Here is a 17,357-nt window from a genome sequence, read left to right on the forward strand (position 1 = left end):
TTTCTAGAAACATACAATCTTCCAAAACTGAATCTTGAAGAATCACAAAACCTGAATAGGCCAATTACAATTAATGAAATAGAAGCAGTAATAAAAAAAAACTCCCAGAAAACAAAAGTCTTCGGCCAGCTTCCAGGTAAATCCTTCTCAAACTATTCCAAAAAATTCAATAGAAGGGAAGACTTCCAAGCTCTTTTTACGAAGCCAGCATTATCCTATTTCCAAAATCAGATAAAAATGCTACAAAGAAAGAAATTATAGGCCAAGATCCCTGATGAACATAGATGCTAAAATCCCCAACAAAATATTAGCAAATTGGATCCAGCTACATATTAAAAAGATCATGCACCATGATCAAGTGGGATTTATTCCAGGATGCAAGGTTGGTACAATATTCACAAATCAATAAATGTGCTACATCACTTAAACAAATTGAAAGATAAAAATCACATGATATTATCAATAGATACAGAAAAAGCATTCAATAAAATCCAGCACCCGTTTCTGATAAAAACTCTCAGCAAAATGGAAATAGAGGGAACATACCTGAACATAATAAAGGCAATATAAGACAAACCTACAGCCAACATCATACACATGGGCAAAAACTAAAAGCACTTCCCCTATGAACAGGAACAAGACAGAGGTGTCCACTTTCACCAACCGTATACACCACAGTACTGGAAGTCCTAGCCACAGCAGTCAGACAAGAAGAAGATATAATAGGCATCTAAATTGGAAAGGAGGAAGTAAAACTGTCATTTTTTGCAGTTGACATGATATTGTATATAGAAAACCCTAAAAAACTGTGAGATCTGATAAATGAATTCGGCAACGTAGCAGCATACAAAATTAATATTCAGAAATTGGTGCCATTCTTTTTTTTTTTTTCTTTAATATGTCTTTACTGATTTCAGAGAGAGGAAGGGAGAGGGAGAGAGAGATAGAAACATCAATGATGAGAGAGTCACTGATGGGCTGCCTCCTGCAAGCCCCCTGCTGGGGATGGAGCCCAAAACCCGGGCATGTGCCCTGACCAGGAATTGAACCGCTGTCTCCTAGATCATTGGTTGATGCTCAACCACTGAGCTGCACTGGCCAGGCATCATGCCATTCTTATACACCAATAATGAACTATCAGAAAGAGAAATTAAGAAAATCCCATTCATTATTGCAATAAAAAATGTAAGATTCCTAGGAATAAATTTAACCACAGAAGTAGAAGAGCTGTACTTGGAAAATTATAGGATATTGAAGAAGAAATTGAGGAAGTATATACTATGTTCATGGATTGGAAGAATTAACATCATTAACATGTCCATACTACCCAAAGCATTCTATAGATTCAATGCAATTCCTGTTAAAATATTAATGGCATATTTCACAGATCTAGAACAAATATTCCAAAAATTTATATGGAACCAAAAAGACCCTGAATAGGCTCAACAATCTTCTGAAAGAAGAACAAAGTTGGAGGAATCACACTATCTGATACAAGGCCACTGTAATCAAAACAGCATGGTGCTGGCATTTGAACTGGCATATAGATCCATGGAACAGGACAGAAAGCCCATAAATAAACCCATGTCTTAGTGGTCAATTAATATTTGACAAAGGAGGCAAGAGCATACAATAGAGTAAAGACAGTCTCTTCAATAAATGGTGCTGGGAAAATTGGACAGGTACACAGAATAAAAGGAAACTGGACCACCAACTTTCACTGTACACAAGAATAAACTAAAAATGGATAAAATACTTAAATGTAAGTCACAAAACCATAAAAATCCCAGAAGAAAACATAGGCTGTAAAATCTCAGATATCTCTTGTAGCAATATTTTTGCTGATATATCTTCTTGGGTAAGGGAAACAATGGAAAAAATAAACAAATGGGACTACATCAATCTAAAATGTTTTTGCACAACAAAGGAAACCATCAACAAATGAAAAGTGAACCCACTGAGTGAGAGAATATATTTGACAATGATACATCTGATAAGGGGTTAATATTAAAAATATATAAAGAACTTAAACAACTCAACACCAGGAAGACAAACAACCCAATTAAAATATGGGCAAAGGTGACCTGGCCAGTGTTGTTCAGTTGGTACGAGTGTCATCTGGTGCACCCAAAGGTGGCAGGTTCAATTTCCGGTCAGGGTACATACTAGGGTTGCGGGTTTAATCCCCAGTCTGGGCGCATATGAGAGGCAACCGATCCACGTTTCCCTCTTTCTCTCTCTCTCTCTCTCTCTCTGCCCCCCTCCCTCCCACTCTCTCTGAAAATCAATGGAAAAAAATATCCTTGCGTGAGGATTAACCAAAAACAAACAAACAAACACAATGAAATATCACCTCACACCTGTAAGAATGGCTATCATCAATAAATCAACAAACGACAAGTGCAAGCAAGGATGTGGAGAAAAGGGAACCCTAGTATACTGTTGGTGGGAATGCAGATTGTGCAGCCATTGCAGAAAACAGTATGGAGTGTCCTCAAGAAATTAAAAATGTTCCCTGACTGGCGTGGTTCAGTTAGTTGGGTGTGGTCCAGTGCACCAAAGGGTTGCCAGTTCGATTCCTGGTCAGGCCACCAATAGGAAAAAATAAAAAATTAAAAATGGAGCTGCTTTTTGACCCGGTGATTCCACTTCTGGGAATATATCCTAAGAAGCCTGAAACACTAATTCAAAAGAATATATTCACCCCTATGTTCATAGCAGTATTATTTACAATAGCCAAGACCTGGAAACAGCCCAAGTGCCTATCAGTAGATGAGTGGATTAAAAAATCTGTGGTACATTTACACCATGGAAAGCTACTTGGCTGTAAAAAAAAAGGAAATCTTACTTTTTGCAACAGCGTGGATGGACCTGTACATTATAATGGTAAGTGAAATAAGCCAGTCAGAGAAAGGCAAATGCCATATAATATCAGTTATATGTGGAATGTAATGAAGAGGAAAATAAATTGATGAACAAAATTGAAACAGATGCATGGATGCGTGGAACAGGCTGACAGCTGTCAGAGGGGAGGGGGCTGGGGTACTGGATGAAAGAAGTTGAAGGGATTAAGCAACCCCCTATATATACACATACATACACATATGTGTGTGTATACATATATACACACACACACAGACTCAGACAACAGTGTGATGATGATAGCCAGAGGGAAAGGGGGTGGGGAGTAGGTGGAGGTGGGCAAATGGGGGAAAGTAGGGGCAGAAGGAGACTTTGTTCGGGGTGACGGTCGCAGGATGCACTGTGCAGATGATGTTTTATTGAGTTGTACACTTGAAACCTGCGTAGTTTTGTGACCCAGTGTCACCCCAATAATTTCAATAAAAACGTAAGAGATAAGTAAACAGGTTGAGAAAATTAAGGAATCTGCCCAAGGTTCCACAGATAGTAAGTGGTGAAGCCAGGACTCTAATTTAGCACTCTATCTTGTTTTCTGGATAGATGAAGAAATAGAACTTTTGGAACAGTGTGAATTTATGAACTTGAGCAAGTCCCCTTTCCATGGGCTTTAGTTTCTTTTTTTCTTTTTTTAAAAATATATCTTTATTGATTTCAGAGAGAGGAAAGGAGAGGGAGAGAGAGATAGAAACATCAGTGATGAGAGAGTCATTGAACAGCTGCAGCCCGCAACCCGGGCATGTGCCCTGACTGGGAATCGAACCCCGATCGCCTGGATCCTAGGTCGACGCTCAACCGCTGAGCCACGCCCGGCCAGGGGGGCTTTAGTTTCTTTATGTTCCCTTGTATCGTGACATTTCATCATTTCTTTTTAAGTTTTGGTGATTTGCAAGTAAAAAATAATAGGATTTTCATCCTAAAAAATTCAAACATTGTACATTAACTTTATCCTTTAACAGAAGGTAACTATGATTGATGGGTTTGTTTCTTGAAGCCCTTAATATACACCTACATATAGTATTATTTTTCACAAATGTGAGCATATTGTATTTTTCTGCAATTTGTTTTATTAACTTATAGCCTTTCCATATTAGTACTTATAGATCTTTCATTTTTTTAAAACCACCGAATAGTATTTCTTAGAATGGCAATTCCATTGTTTATTCAATCATCCTTCTATTAATAGCCATTTAAGGTGTTTTCAACTCCCCTGGCAAAAAATGCTGTACTAGAAAGCTTTGTCCATGCCTCTTTTGGAAATTGCTTCTGAAGGATACATTCTGTTTTAATTTACCTATGTGTAAGGCTATTATGATTACAGAGCTTTCTAAATCATTACTTATAATTCAAGTAGAGTACATCGGAATTCTTCCATTGTTAAATGACATATTGATAAATATATTATGATATTAGAGGCCTGAATTCTAAGTACACATTCTTGAAACCAAATCATATGTGTAAGCCCAGTAATATTGGAATATTCCTTACATATAATATAGAGGTGAATCACATTAATTTGCAATTCCTAACTTATTAACTATTTGTGATTCACTTTTTAGTAAACTGATACTCTTTTCGGTAACATATCCATAGGGTGCCTTACTTAATCAGTGTTTTATTCTGAGAATGATCTTAACAGTTTGTTTGGGTTAATTAATTGAACAGGTAATTTTGAGAACCTGCATGTAGTCAGTACCACCCTGGGCACTGGGGGATACGGAGGCAAATAAAACACAAAAATTATTACCCTCGGGGAGTTTTTATGCTACATTGGGAATAAATAATAAAAAGTAAACAATCAAATTTTGAGAAAAATGAAGCAGGTTAGCGGGGTGGAGAACTTGAGGGGCGGGCGTGGCTCTGCGCAGGGCGCGGGCTGGCCGCCCTCCGACGGCACGAGCGGCGGGAGGCGGGAGCGCGCCGCGCGCAGGGCCCCGAGGCCCGCGGGCCGGCGCGCTTTGCCCTCTGCTCTAACCACAAATGCTTCATTCCGGTCCTCAGTCCACCAAACCCTGCAGCTTGAACTGCAATGACATTATCATCTTTATTTTTTAAAACCTGTGATACCTTTGGACTGGCCTGAACGGCCGGCCGTTCTCTCCGCCCAGCGGGCCCACCGCGCAGCGGGCGCGGGCTCCACCTCGCCCCCCGGCCTCCCCGCGCCTTCCGGGCCTTTACTCCCCAAGGCATTGTTCGCCGCGGTCTGTAAAGATCTTTCCACAGCCCGCCCGGGTTCAGTCAGGAACGTACCGAGGGGGCCGGGCCCGTCCCGTCCCGTCGTGTCCCGTCCCGTCCCGTCGTGTCCCGTCCCGTCCCGTCGTGCCCCGTCCCGTCCCGTCCCGTCCCGTCGTGTCCCGTCCCGTCCCGTCGTGCCCCGTCCCGTCCCGTCCCGTCGTGTCCCGTCCCGTCGTGTCCCGTCCCGTCCCGTCCCGTCCTGTCCCGTCCCGTCGTGTCCCGTCCTGTCCCGTCGTGCCCCGTCCCGTCCCGTCCCGTCCCGTCGTGTCCCGTCCCGTCCCGTCCCGTCCCGTCGTGTCCCGTCCTGTCCCGTCCCGTCCCGTCCTGTCCCGTCGTGTCCTGTCCCGTCCCGTCCCGTCCCGTCCCGTCGTGTCCCGTCCTGTCCCGTCCCGTCCCGTCGTGTCCCGTCCCGTCCCGTCCCGTCGTGTCCCGTCGTGTCCCGTCCCCTCCCGTCGTGTCCCGTCGTGTCCTGTCCCGTCGCACAGGCGGCCGCCTGCCCTGAAGCACAGCCGGTGTGCACTGGGTGGGCCGGAAGTAAGATTTTGAAGAATTCGTCTAAAAACTGTAAAACATTTTATTTAATAAACCTGCAATGTTGCTTACCCGCTGAAATGACATACTGGCTATAGTGGAATAAAGTTTGTTATTACTGAGTTTCACTTGTTTTCATTTTTCAAAACGTGGCTACCAGAAAACGTAAAACTAGACGCGCCGCCCGCGCCCTGCTTGTCCGGGTGGCGCGGGGCCGCCCGGCGCGTTCCCCGCGGGGCGCAGCCGTCCTCCAGGCCGCGCCGGCGCCGGGCCGAGGCCGAGGGGAGCCTGCGGGCGCCCGGCCCAGGGCTTCCGGGGCCGCGGCGGGGCGGGGCCGCGGGGAACCGCCCGCCCGCCGCCTGCCGCCCGCAGCCCCGGGAGGCCCCGCACTTCCCACCGCCAGCGGCCAGGGGGCGGCCGCGGGCCGGCCGGCCGGCCAATGGCGGGAGCGGGGGCGGGGCCTGCGGGCGCCCCCCGCGCCGCCCGCCGAGGAGCCGGCAGCCGGGAGGCGCGGGCCTGGGCGCGGGAGGAGGGGCCGCGGCGGGCGGGGCCTGGGCGGCTGGAGCCTGCGCGCTGGGGAGCCCGGCGCCTCCGCGAGCAGGGCGCCCGCCGCGCCGCCCCCGCGCAGCCCGGTCTTTGTCCGCCGACCCCGCGCCCGCCCCCCGCCGGCCGGGGCCGCGCCCAGCCGCCCCTGCGCCGCGCTGGCGTCGTCCTCGTCCCCTTCGCCGCCCCCCGCGCGCGGCCGGGCCTTGCCCCCCGCGGGGGCCCGGCCCGAGCCCGAGAGCGAGGCCATGGACGCGGAGCTGGTGGTCACGCCGCCGGGCTGCACGCACCTGGGCGGCTTCAAGGTGGACAACTGGAAGCAGAACCTGCGGGCCATTTACCAGTGCTTCGTGTGGAGCGGCACGGCCGAGGCCCGCCGGCGCAAGGTGAGGCCGCGGGGCCCAGCGGCGCGGGCGGGAGCGGGGCTGGCCGGCCTCCCGGGCTCCTCCCGGGCCGCGCCCCTCCTCGCTCGTCCCCCCCGCCCCGCCGCGGGTCTCCCTCGCGTGGAGCCCGGGCGCGGGGGGCGCGGCAGGGCCTCGGAGGGCGCCTGGGTGCGGGGCGGACGGGGCAGGCCCGGGAAGGGGCGTCTTCTCTCCCACGTCGGCCGCGGACGCCTGGCCCCAGGGAGGCGGGTCTCCGACGTTCCAGAGCGGGCCCCTGCGAGGAATCCTCCAGGCGTGGGAGGGTTCGGGCTCGGGCTCGGGCGCCCTGAGGGAAAACGAGACAAAAGACGACCGCGCGACGGCCGCCGTCTGGGTGCGCGGCGCCCCCGAGGGTGGGGTCCTGCCGCGCGCGGCCCAGGCCGCGAGCCCGGGTCTGCGGCTACCGGCGGAGGAAGGGGCCTGTTTTTTAACTATTCCAGGTTCGGGCGCGATTGGAGGTGGGGAGCGGGGTGGGCGTTTGGAAATGCGGCGAGACCTGCGGCCTTCAGGCCGCGTCGCCGTCGGCGCGAGCACGGAGCTGGGAGGAGCGCTTGGGCGATGGAGGAGAGGGCTTCCCGGAAAAGGTCAGTCTGACGGGAAGGTGGAAACCGGACCTTCCGCGAGCACGTAGCAAGAAACTGATCACCTCCACTAGACACTGAGGGAATAATAATTAGTGGTGTGTTATGTTCAGATACACGTCCCTTCTAAGTGATTAGGGTGTTAATCATTAGGAAATCAGGAAATAACGGTACTCTTTTATCCGAATAAGTTTTCGTTTTTACAATGAAATTGGTTGCCTCCTGCACGCACCCTGACTGGTGCTGGGATCAAACCTGTAACCCAGGTACGCACCCTTGACTGCGAATGAAAACCAAGACCCTTCGATTGCTGGGCCAGTGCTCTAACCGCTGAGACACATGGGCCGGGACATGTTTTTATTGGTTATTAGAGAGAGAGGACATGTGTGTGCGGAGAGAGAGAGAAACATCAGTACCCTTCCTTCTGGATGGAATCCACAACCTAGTATGTGCCATGATCCAGAACTGAACCTGCAACCTTTGGGTGTGTATGGGAGGATGCCTCCAATCAGCTGAGCCACCTAACTAGGGCTGGAATTGTTTTTTTAAAAGTGTTAGTTGCTTAGTTTGAAGAAACAACTTGGTGGTGATAAATATTTCAAAAATTAAGATTTGTCAGTGCTGCAGTACTTTATGGTAGTATACCAGCTGTGAACCATAGTGTCCATCAGTTTTCTGAATTTTAGGGGGATTTTTTCCTTGCATCTGTTTGGGTCCAGTGTGACCAAGTTTCTAGCACTCTAGTGGTCCAGTCAGAAAGAGTTGGTTTCAGAAACCCTGATGATTAACAGTGTTATAGTTTGACAGTTTGCATAAAATTCTCAGCAGATCTATAAGTTTAGTACATTTAAAATATATATATATCATTATTGATTTCAGAGAGAGGAAAGCAAAGGGAGAGAGAGAGATAGAAACATCAATGATGAATTGAGTCATTGGTCGGCTGCCTCCTGCACTACCCCAACTTGCAACCCGGGCACATGCCCTGACCGGGAATCGAACCTGGATCACCTGGATCCTAGGTCAGTGCTCAACCACTGAGCCACGCCTGACCGGGCCATTTTTCTTTTAAATGATATGGTTTCCTATAAAAAAATGACAATTTATGTTATAATCTTTGTAAATAAATAAAGGTTCCTTGTGAATTTGACACTCGGCTACAATGTAACTACAGAAATGAACCCCTGGATGAACAGGAGTTAAAACGTGTCTAGGTAGAGGTGGATTATGGTTTTTGCGTGTGTGTGTGTGTGTGTGTGTGTGTGTGTGTGTTTTAAAAATATGTTTTTATTGATTTCATTTTATTTTTAAAATATATCTTTAATGATTTCAGAGAGAGGAAAGGAGAGGGAGAGAGAGAGAGAGAGAGAAACATCAATGATGAGAGAGTCATTGATTGGCTGTCTCCTGCAGGCTCCCGACTGGGGATGGAGCCCGCAACCCCGGCATGTGCTCTCACCCGGAATCGAACCCTATAGCTAGGTTGACGCTCAACAGCTAAGCCACGCCCGGCTGGACTCATTTTATTTTTTAAATTTATCTCTATTGAAAGTATTACAGATGTCCCCTTCCCCCCCCCCATTGATCCCCTCCACCTGGCATCAACCCCACCACCAGGCCTTTCCCATAGCAATGTCTGTGCCGATAGGTTATGCATATAAGCATATAAGTTCTTTGATTAATCTCTTCCCACCCACTCCCCCACCCGTGCCTTCCCTCCATTGAGATCCCTCAGTCTGTACTGTGCTTCTATGTCTCTGGATCTATTTTGTGTTCATCAGTTTATTTTGCTCGTTATATTCCACATATGAATGAGATCATGTGGTACTTGTGTTTCTCTGACTGGCTTATTTAACTTAGCTTAATACTCTCCAGTTCCCTCCATGCTGTCCCAAAGGGTAGGAGATCCTTTTTTACAGCTGCATAATATTCCTTGGTGTAAATGTCCCACAGCTTTTTTATCCACTCATCTACTGATGGGCACTTGGGCTGTTTCCAGATCTTAGCTGTTCTAAATTGTGCTGCTATGAACAGGGGTGCTTAACTTCTTTCTGATTGGTGTTTAGGGTTCCTTAGGATATATTCCTAGAAGTGGAATCACTGGGTCAAATGGCAGTTCAGTTTTTAATTTTTTGAGGAAACTCCATACTGCTTTCCATAGTGGCTGCACCAGTCTGCATTCCCACCAACAGTGTACTAGGGTGCCCTTTTCTCCACACCCTCACTAGCACTTGTTGTTTGTTGATTTGTTGATGGAGACATTCTGACAGGTGTGAGGTGATACCTCATTGTAGTTTTAATTTGCATCACTCTGATGATTAGTGAAGTTGAGCATGTTTTCTATGTCTCTTTCCCATCTGTGTATCCTCCTTGGAGAAGTCTGTTTAGGTCCATTGCCCATTTTTTAATTGGATGGTTTGTCTTTTGTTAAGTTGTATAAGTTCCTTATATGTTTTGGATATTAACCCTTTATCAGATGTGTCATTGGTAAATATGTTCTCCCATACAGTGGGCTCCCTTTTTCGTATTGTTGATGGTTTATTTTGCTGAGCAGACGCTTTTTATTTTGATGCAGTCCCGTTTTGTTTATTTTCTCATTTGTTTCTCTTGCCCTTTGAGATATATTGGCAAACATATTGCTAAGAGAGATACCTGAGATTTTGCAGCTTATGTTTTCTTCTAGGATTTTTATGGTTTCACATCTTACATTTAAGTCGTTTATCCATTTTGAGTTTATTTTTGTGTATGGTGTAAGTTGGTGGTCTAGTTTCATTTTTTTGCATGTACCTGTCCAATTTTCCCAGCACCATTTATTGAAGAGACTGTCTTTACTCCATTGTATGTTCTTGCCTCCTTTGTCAAATATTGAGAGTAATGGCTTGGGTCAGTTTCTGGGTTCTCTGTCCTGTTCCACTGATCTATATGCCTATTCTTGTGCCAGTTTTGATTACAGTGCATTTGTAGTATCACTTGATATCTGGTATTGTGATCCCTTCAACATTTTTCTTCCTTCTCAAGATTGCTGCAGCTATTTGGGGGCTTTTTTGATTCCATATAAATGTTTGAAGTATTTGTTCTAGATCTGTGAAATATGCTTTTGGTATTGTAATAGGGATTGCATTGAATCTATAGATTACTTTGGGTAGTATGGACATTTTAATGATGTTAATTCTTCCAATCCATGAACACGGTATATTCTTCCACTTGTTTATATCTTCCTCTTATTTCTTTTTGCAATGTTCTGTAGTTTTCCCAGTACAAGTATCTTAATTTTTTTGTTGCAGTGTAAATGGGGTGGTTTTTTTAACTTCACTTTCTGAGAATATTATTGGTGTATAAACACGCCATCGATTTCTGGGTGTTAATTTTGTATCCAGCTATCTTTCTGAATTCAGTTATTTAATCTAGTAGTTTTTTGGTGGAGTCTTTAGGATTTTCTATGTACAATATCATGTCATCTGCAAGGAATGAGTTTTACTTCCTCCTTTCCAATTTGTGTGCCTTTTATATTTTCTTCTTGTCTGATTGCTGTGGCTAGGACTTCCAGTACTGTGGTGTATATGATTGGTGGAAGTGGACACCCCTGCCTTGTTCCTGTTCATAGGGGAAGTGCTTTTAGTTTTTGCCCATTGAGTATGATGTTGGCTGTAGGTTTGTCCTATATGGCCTTTATTACGTTGAGGTATGATACCTCTATTCCCACTTTGTTGAGAGTTTTTATCAAAAATGGATGCTGGATTTTCTCAAATGCTTTTTCTGCATCTATTGATATGATCATGTGATTTTTGTCTTACAATTTGTTTATATGGTGTATCACATGTATTAACTTGTGGATATTTTACCAGCCTTGCATTCCTGGAATAAGTCCCACGTGGTCATAGTGTATGGTCTTTTTTAATATATTGCTGGATCTGATTTGGTAATATTTTGTTGAGGATTTTAGCATCTTTGTTCATCTGCAGTATTGGCCTGTAATTCTCTTTTTTTGTAGTGTCTTTATCTGGTTTTGGAATTGGCTAATGCTGGCCTTGTAAAAAGAGCTTGGAAGTGTTCCTTTCTCTTGTTTTTTCTGGGAATAGTTTGAATAGGATAGGTGTTAATTCTTCTTTGAATGTTTGGTAAAACTCCCCTGTGAAGCCATCTGGACCATGGCTTTTCTGTGCTGGGAGGTTTTTTTATTACTGCATCAGCTTCATCAGTAGTTATTGGCCTATTCAGGTTTTCTGACTCTTCCTGATTGAGTTTGGAAGGTTGTATTTTTCTAGGAATTTGTCCATTTCATCCAGGTTGTCTAACTTGGTGGTATCTAGTTGTTCGTAGTATTTTCTTACAACCCTTTGTTTTTCTATTGGGTCACTTGTTACTTCAGCTCTTTTGCTTCTGATTCTGTTTATTTAGGTCCTCTCTCTCTGTTTCTTGATGAGTCTGGCTAAAGGTTCATCAATCTTGTTTATCTTTTCAGAGAACCAGCTCTTGGTTTCATTGATCTTTTGTATTTTTTTTTTTTTAGTCTCTATGTCATTTACTTTTGCTCTGATCGTTATTATTTCCTTTCTTCTACTTAATCTGTGGTTTTCTTTTCTCTTTCTAAGTCTTTAAGTTGTAGGGTTAGAGAGTCTATTAGAAGTTTTTCTTTTTTTTGAGGTAGACCTGTAGTGCAATGAACTTCCCTCTCACGACTTTCATTGTGCCCCATAGATTTGGGGTTGTGTGTTCATTTTCATTTGTTTCCAGGAAGTTTTTGATTACTTCCTTGATGGCATTGCTAACTCATTCATTGTTTAAAAACATGCTATTTAGTCTCCATGTCTTTGAATGGATTTTAGTGTTTTTACTGTAGTTGATTTCTAATTTCATGCCATTGTGGTCTAAGAAGATGCTTGGTATGATATCAGTCTTTTTGAACTTGTAAAGAGTTGTTTTGTGCCCTAACATGTGGTCTGTCTTTGAGAATGTCCCATGTACAATTGAGAAGAATGTATATTTTGTAGCTTTGGGGTAGAATGTTCTGTAAATGTCAATTAAATGCATCTGATCTAGTGTGCCATGTAGGGTCACTGTGTTCTTGTTGATTTTTGTCTGGAAGACCCAGCCAGTGAAGTCTTTGAGGTGTTCAAGTCCTCTACTATGACTGTGTTGCTGTCGATGTCTCAAAGTCTTCCAGAAGTTTTTTTGTAAATTTAGGTGTTCCTATATTGGGTTCATATATGTTTATCAGGGTTATATCCTTTTGTTGGATGATTCTGTTAGAATTACCTGGTGACCTTTCTTGTTTCTCATTATGGTCTTCATTTTGAAGTCTATTTTGTCAGATATGGGGATTGCTAACCCAGCTTTTTTTTTCATTTCTATTTGCATGGAATTTTATTTTCCCATCACTTAACTCTCGTCCTGTGTGAGTATTTTGTTCTGATGTGGGTTTCCTGTAGACAGCATATATTTGGTTCATGTTTTCTTATCCACTTAGGCAACCTATGTCTTTCTATTGGAGCGGTTACTCCATTTTCATTTGAAGTTATTGATACATACTTATCTATTGCCATTTTAAATCTTTACTCCTATGTTTCTCTTTTTCTCCTTTTCTACTTCTAATTACAGCAGTCCCTTTAAGATTTCATGCAATGCTGGTTTGGTGGTGATAAACTCCTTTAGCCTTTTTTTTGTTTGGGAAGCTCTTTATTTCACTATCTGTCTTGAATGATAGCCTTACTGGATAGAGTAGTCTTGTTTTCAAATCCTTGTTTTGCATTACCTTGAATACTTCATGCCATTCCCTTCTGGCCTGTAGAGTTTCTGATGAGAAGTCAGCTGACAGCCTTATGGGAGCTCCTTTGTAGGTGACAGATTGCTTTTTCTCTTGCTGCCTTTAAGATCCTCTCTTTGTCTTTAACCTCTGGCATTTTAATTATGATGTGTCTTGGTGAGGGCCTCTTTGGGTTCCTCTTGTTTGGGACCTTCTGTGCCTCCTGGACTTGTAAGTCTATTTCTTTCCCCAGGTAGGGGAAGTTTTCTGTCATTTTTTTCAAATGGGTTTTCAATTTCTTGCTCTCTTTCTTCTCCTTCTGGCATCCCAATAATACAAACGTGGGCCTCTTGAAGTTGTCCCGGAGGCTCCTTATACTATCTTCATATTTCTGGATTCCTTTTTCTTTCTGCTCTTCTGGTTGGGTGTTTTTGTTTCCTCATGTTCCAAACTGCTGATTTGATTCTCAGCGTCCTCTACTCTACTGTTGATTCCCTGTAAATAATTCTTCATTTCAGCTCATGTAGCCTTCATTTCAAATTGGTACTTTATTACGTTATCGATTTTCTCAGTTGTTTTCGTAATAATATGTTTGACCATCCTTATAAACAAAATTCTGAACTCTGTATCTGTTAGCTTGTTTGGATCTATTTTATTTAGTTCCTCCTCTAGAGATTTCTTCTGTTCTTTCCTTTGTGACATGTTTCTCTGCCTCCACATTTTGGCTGCTTCCAGGTGTTTGTTTCTATGTATTAGGTAGAGTTGCTATGTCTTCTGGGACTTGTAGAGTGGCTTTGTGTAGTAAGGTGTCCTGTAGGGTCCAATGGCTCAGCCTCCGCAGTCACCTGAGCTGGGCCTTCTAGGTGCTCCTCTGTGTGGGCTGTGTGCACTGTCCTGTTGTAGTTGGGCCTTGGTTGCTGTTGGTGTGACTGGGAGGAATTGACCCCCAGGCCAGTCGGCTGTGAGGACCAGCTGCAACTACAGCCAGAGAGCTGCTGTGCTGGAGACACCCCTATGGAGCAGGATTTACTTCAGTGGAGCTTTGATGTTCACCAGGTGCACCCCTTGAGTGTGGTAGGGTTATAATCCAGCGTGGTCGAGTCTGACCACCAGGTGCACTGTCTCTGGCGCCTCCCAGAAGGTGCAAAGTCAGCCTCTGCCAGTACCTTGCCCAGGGCCACCCAGCATGAGCTACACAGCAAACCATAGTTGGCTGCTACTTGTGCTGGGGTTGGTGGTGCCCAGGAGAGGCCAAGCTCTGAACCAATGCAGGCTGCTGCTAGTGCCAGGCCTGGAGCTACTTATCAAGATGTATGGGGCATGCTGCTGCTTGTTTGGGAGATTTTAGTAAAGTCCTAAGCATGAGGCTTGAGAGGCCACTTGCATAGAAAAGCCACTGGAAATGGCTTGGATGAGCTTGCAGGTAGGGAGGGGTGGGGCCTTTGGGAATCACCAGGGTGTGGGAAAGGTGTGAGTCAGATGCTGAAGATTCCAATATGGCACCTGCCTGTTTACCCGGGGGGGCGGGCGAGGGCTCGCCAAAAGAGCAATGGTCTCTGACAGATCTTCTGTCTGGGAGAAAGCTGCCCCTCCACCTCGCACCCCAATTTCAGGCATGTTAGTTCCTCCCCAGATGTCCCAGGTTCCTTTTAAGCTGCTGTCTGGCACTGGAGCTTAGGGAGCGCGTCTGAGTGAGTCCATGCATGGGCCCTTTAAGCGGAGCTGCCCGGACTCCCGCAGCCTCTGTGACCCTCAGCAACACTCCCCACTGGTTTTTATAGCTCAGAGCTGTTGTGACCTTTCTTCCCGGCCCTGGAGTCCTGGGTTGGCAGGCCTGATGTGGGGCTGGCACCCCTGACTCCTCCGGGAAGCCTCCATAGCCAAGATATCCCTCCCGGGTTTAAACTGTGGCACCGGGTGTCTGCCCACGACCTTGTCTTTGCAATTCAGCCCGGATCTGCCCGTCGTTGCTCCTTTAGTTCCCTCTTTGCAGGGCTTCTGTTCAGCTAGATTTCAGGAGGTTCTGAGTGATGGTTGTTTTGTATTTTAGTTGTAATTTTGATGTGGTTGTGGGAGGTGGCGGGTACAGCTATTATCCTACACCACCACCTGGTTTCCTCTGTGGATTCTTTTTGCTTTGTGCCTCCTGAACTTGTGTGACTTTTTCCTTTATTAGGTTGGGGAAGTTTTTTGCCATTATTTCTTCAAACAAATTCTCTAGCCTTTGCTTATTCTCTTCCCCCTCTGGCACTCCTATGATTTGAATATTGTTACGTTCCAGGTCTCACAGCTCCCTCAGTCTGTCCTGTTTTTTATTGGTTTTTCTTTTTTTTTTTGATCACTGATTGATTTTTTTCTACCCTGTCTTCGAATTCCCTGATCTGAACCTCAGCTTCCTCTAATCTGCTGAAAATTCCTTCGAATGTATTACTTATTTCTGCTATGTTATTCTTCATTTTTGACTGGTCATTTTTCATAGTTTCCATATCTTTTCTCATGCTGTTGAGCATCCTTACAATCAGTATTCTGAACTCTATATCTGATAGATTGTGTATCTCCATTTTATTTAGCTCTTTACCTGGAACATTCTCTTGTTCTTCATTTGGGGCTTGTTTTTTTGTCTCTCCATTTTGGCTTCCTGTTTGGGTTTGTTTTTACGTATTAGATAGATCTGCTAGGATTCTTAGTCTCTTTAGAGGGCCTGTGGTGCAGCCCAGTGTCAGATGCTGTTTGTGACTGGCCTTGAGTACAATGTTTGGAGCTATCAACAACTCACGCCTTGAAATCCCCTGTTTGGGCTAGTGCATTTGGACAAGACCAAGATGCACACTCAGGTTATGGTTTTGTATCCACATTTTGATTCATCTTTTGGTAGGCGGAGAGTGAGAAGAACATAGTCAGATTTGATAACTTTCTGCCTTCTTTAGGCTTGAGTTGCACTATGGGATGTGAAAGTGTTTCCATGATTTAGGACTCAGTGCTATCACAGTGACCTGTCTGCATTTTTTGGTGTGTGTTAAATATAACAAGTGTTTCGCCACTTAAGGTAAAGTTTGTGTGTGAAGATAGACACTAGGAGTAAATACGTAAGGGATTTTCAGTTCTGTTTGTTAGTATGACTTAACATGGTCTATATTATGTTTTGAATGTATAGGCATTTGGAATACAGATAATGTGTTTTTTAAGTTGTCATTTTTTTGAACCATTCTGTGACTAAAATTTTACAGCAACTTGTCAAAACACAGCCTTTTTTCATCCTCACCCAAGGCTATTTTTCCATTGCTTTCCAGAGAGAGAGGGAAACATCAATACGAGGTAAAGACATCGACTGGTTGCCTCTCGCATGCTCCCTGACCAGGGCCAGGGATTGATCCTGCCACCGAGGTTTGTGTCCTTGGCTAGAATCAAAGCTAGGACCCTTCAGTCCACAGGCTCTTGCCCCTGGTTTTTATCTTGAGGAATTGAAATCATAATTGTTAAAAGGCCATTTAAACAGTATTTGTCACATAGATGTCCAATGAAAATCTCTACACATAGGATAATTTTAGCCTAAACACACATGATGGAATACATAGATAATTCTAGTTGCTCAGATGTTGGTAAGTTTTACTAAGGAAGCTTAAAATTGGTGAATCCATGTTCTTTTAAAAAATAATTACAGAAATGATAATATTATTCTTGTCAGTGTGTAATAATAAAGTACCTTAAAGACTTATAGAAGGTGAGTCTTTCATGGCCCCAGAAAAACCACTATTAAGATCTATTTGCTGCCTGGCTCTTATAGATTTTTTTAGAATTGCAAGTATGTGTGTACATAAAGAACAAAGTTACATGTTTTTGTTTTTATTGTTGTAAGTGTACGTGCTGTGTATATTGTTTCCTTTTCTCAGTGGTTGCCTGTGCTTATAGATCTCACTTATTATTTTCTTTTTGTTAACCCTCACCCAAGCATATGTTTTATGGATTTTTAGAGAGAATGGAATGGAGGGAGGGAGGGGGAGAGAGAGAGAGAAAAGCATTGATGTGAGAGAGACACATCGATTGGTTGCTTCCTGCACATGTCCCTGCCAGGGTCAGGATCGAACCCGAAAACCAGGTACATACCCTTGACTGGGACTCAGTCCTGTGACCCTTCAGTGCCCAGGCCGACACTCTAAGCACTGAGTGAATCTGACCAGGGCTCACTTACTCTTTTCAACTGTGCCGTTAACAGTCCATTGAATGGTAACAGCATTGTGTACTTTTCCTTCCATTCTGTTTTATGGATAGGTGTATATATGTTATATATACATGTTTATGTATACACACACACACACAAAGATATATATGCTTTCAACGTGGAGAATTGAAGAATTTTAAGAATTTGTAAAACTTAATCGTAGA

The 17,357-nt window shown here is 44.5% G+C and overlaps 1 protein-coding gene across 1 annotated transcript in view; it reads left to right on the top strand.

Annotated features, from left to right (window-relative positions):
• The first annotated feature begins 6,427 nt into the window (after nucleotides 1–6,427).
• Nucleotides 6,428–17,357, top strand: part of USP22 (ubiquitin specific peptidase 22) — a 54,270-nt gene continuing 43,340 nt past the window's right edge. The window contains exon 1 of the mRNA XM_087825729.1: nucleotides 6,428–6,614. Within this exon, the coding sequence (XP_087681855.1) occupies nucleotides 6,477–6,614 (138 nt within the window). The 5' untranslated portion in view covers nucleotides 6,428–6,476. The remainder of the gene's footprint in view (nucleotides 6,615–17,357) is intronic.

This window comes from Miniopterus natalensis, chromosome 17, assembly GCF_054644295.1.
Source record: "Miniopterus natalensis isolate mMinNat1 chromosome 17, mMinNat1.hap1, whole genome shotgun sequence".
Lineage (NCBI taxonomy): Eukaryota > Metazoa > Chordata > Mammalia > Chiroptera > Miniopteridae > Miniopterus > Miniopterus natalensis.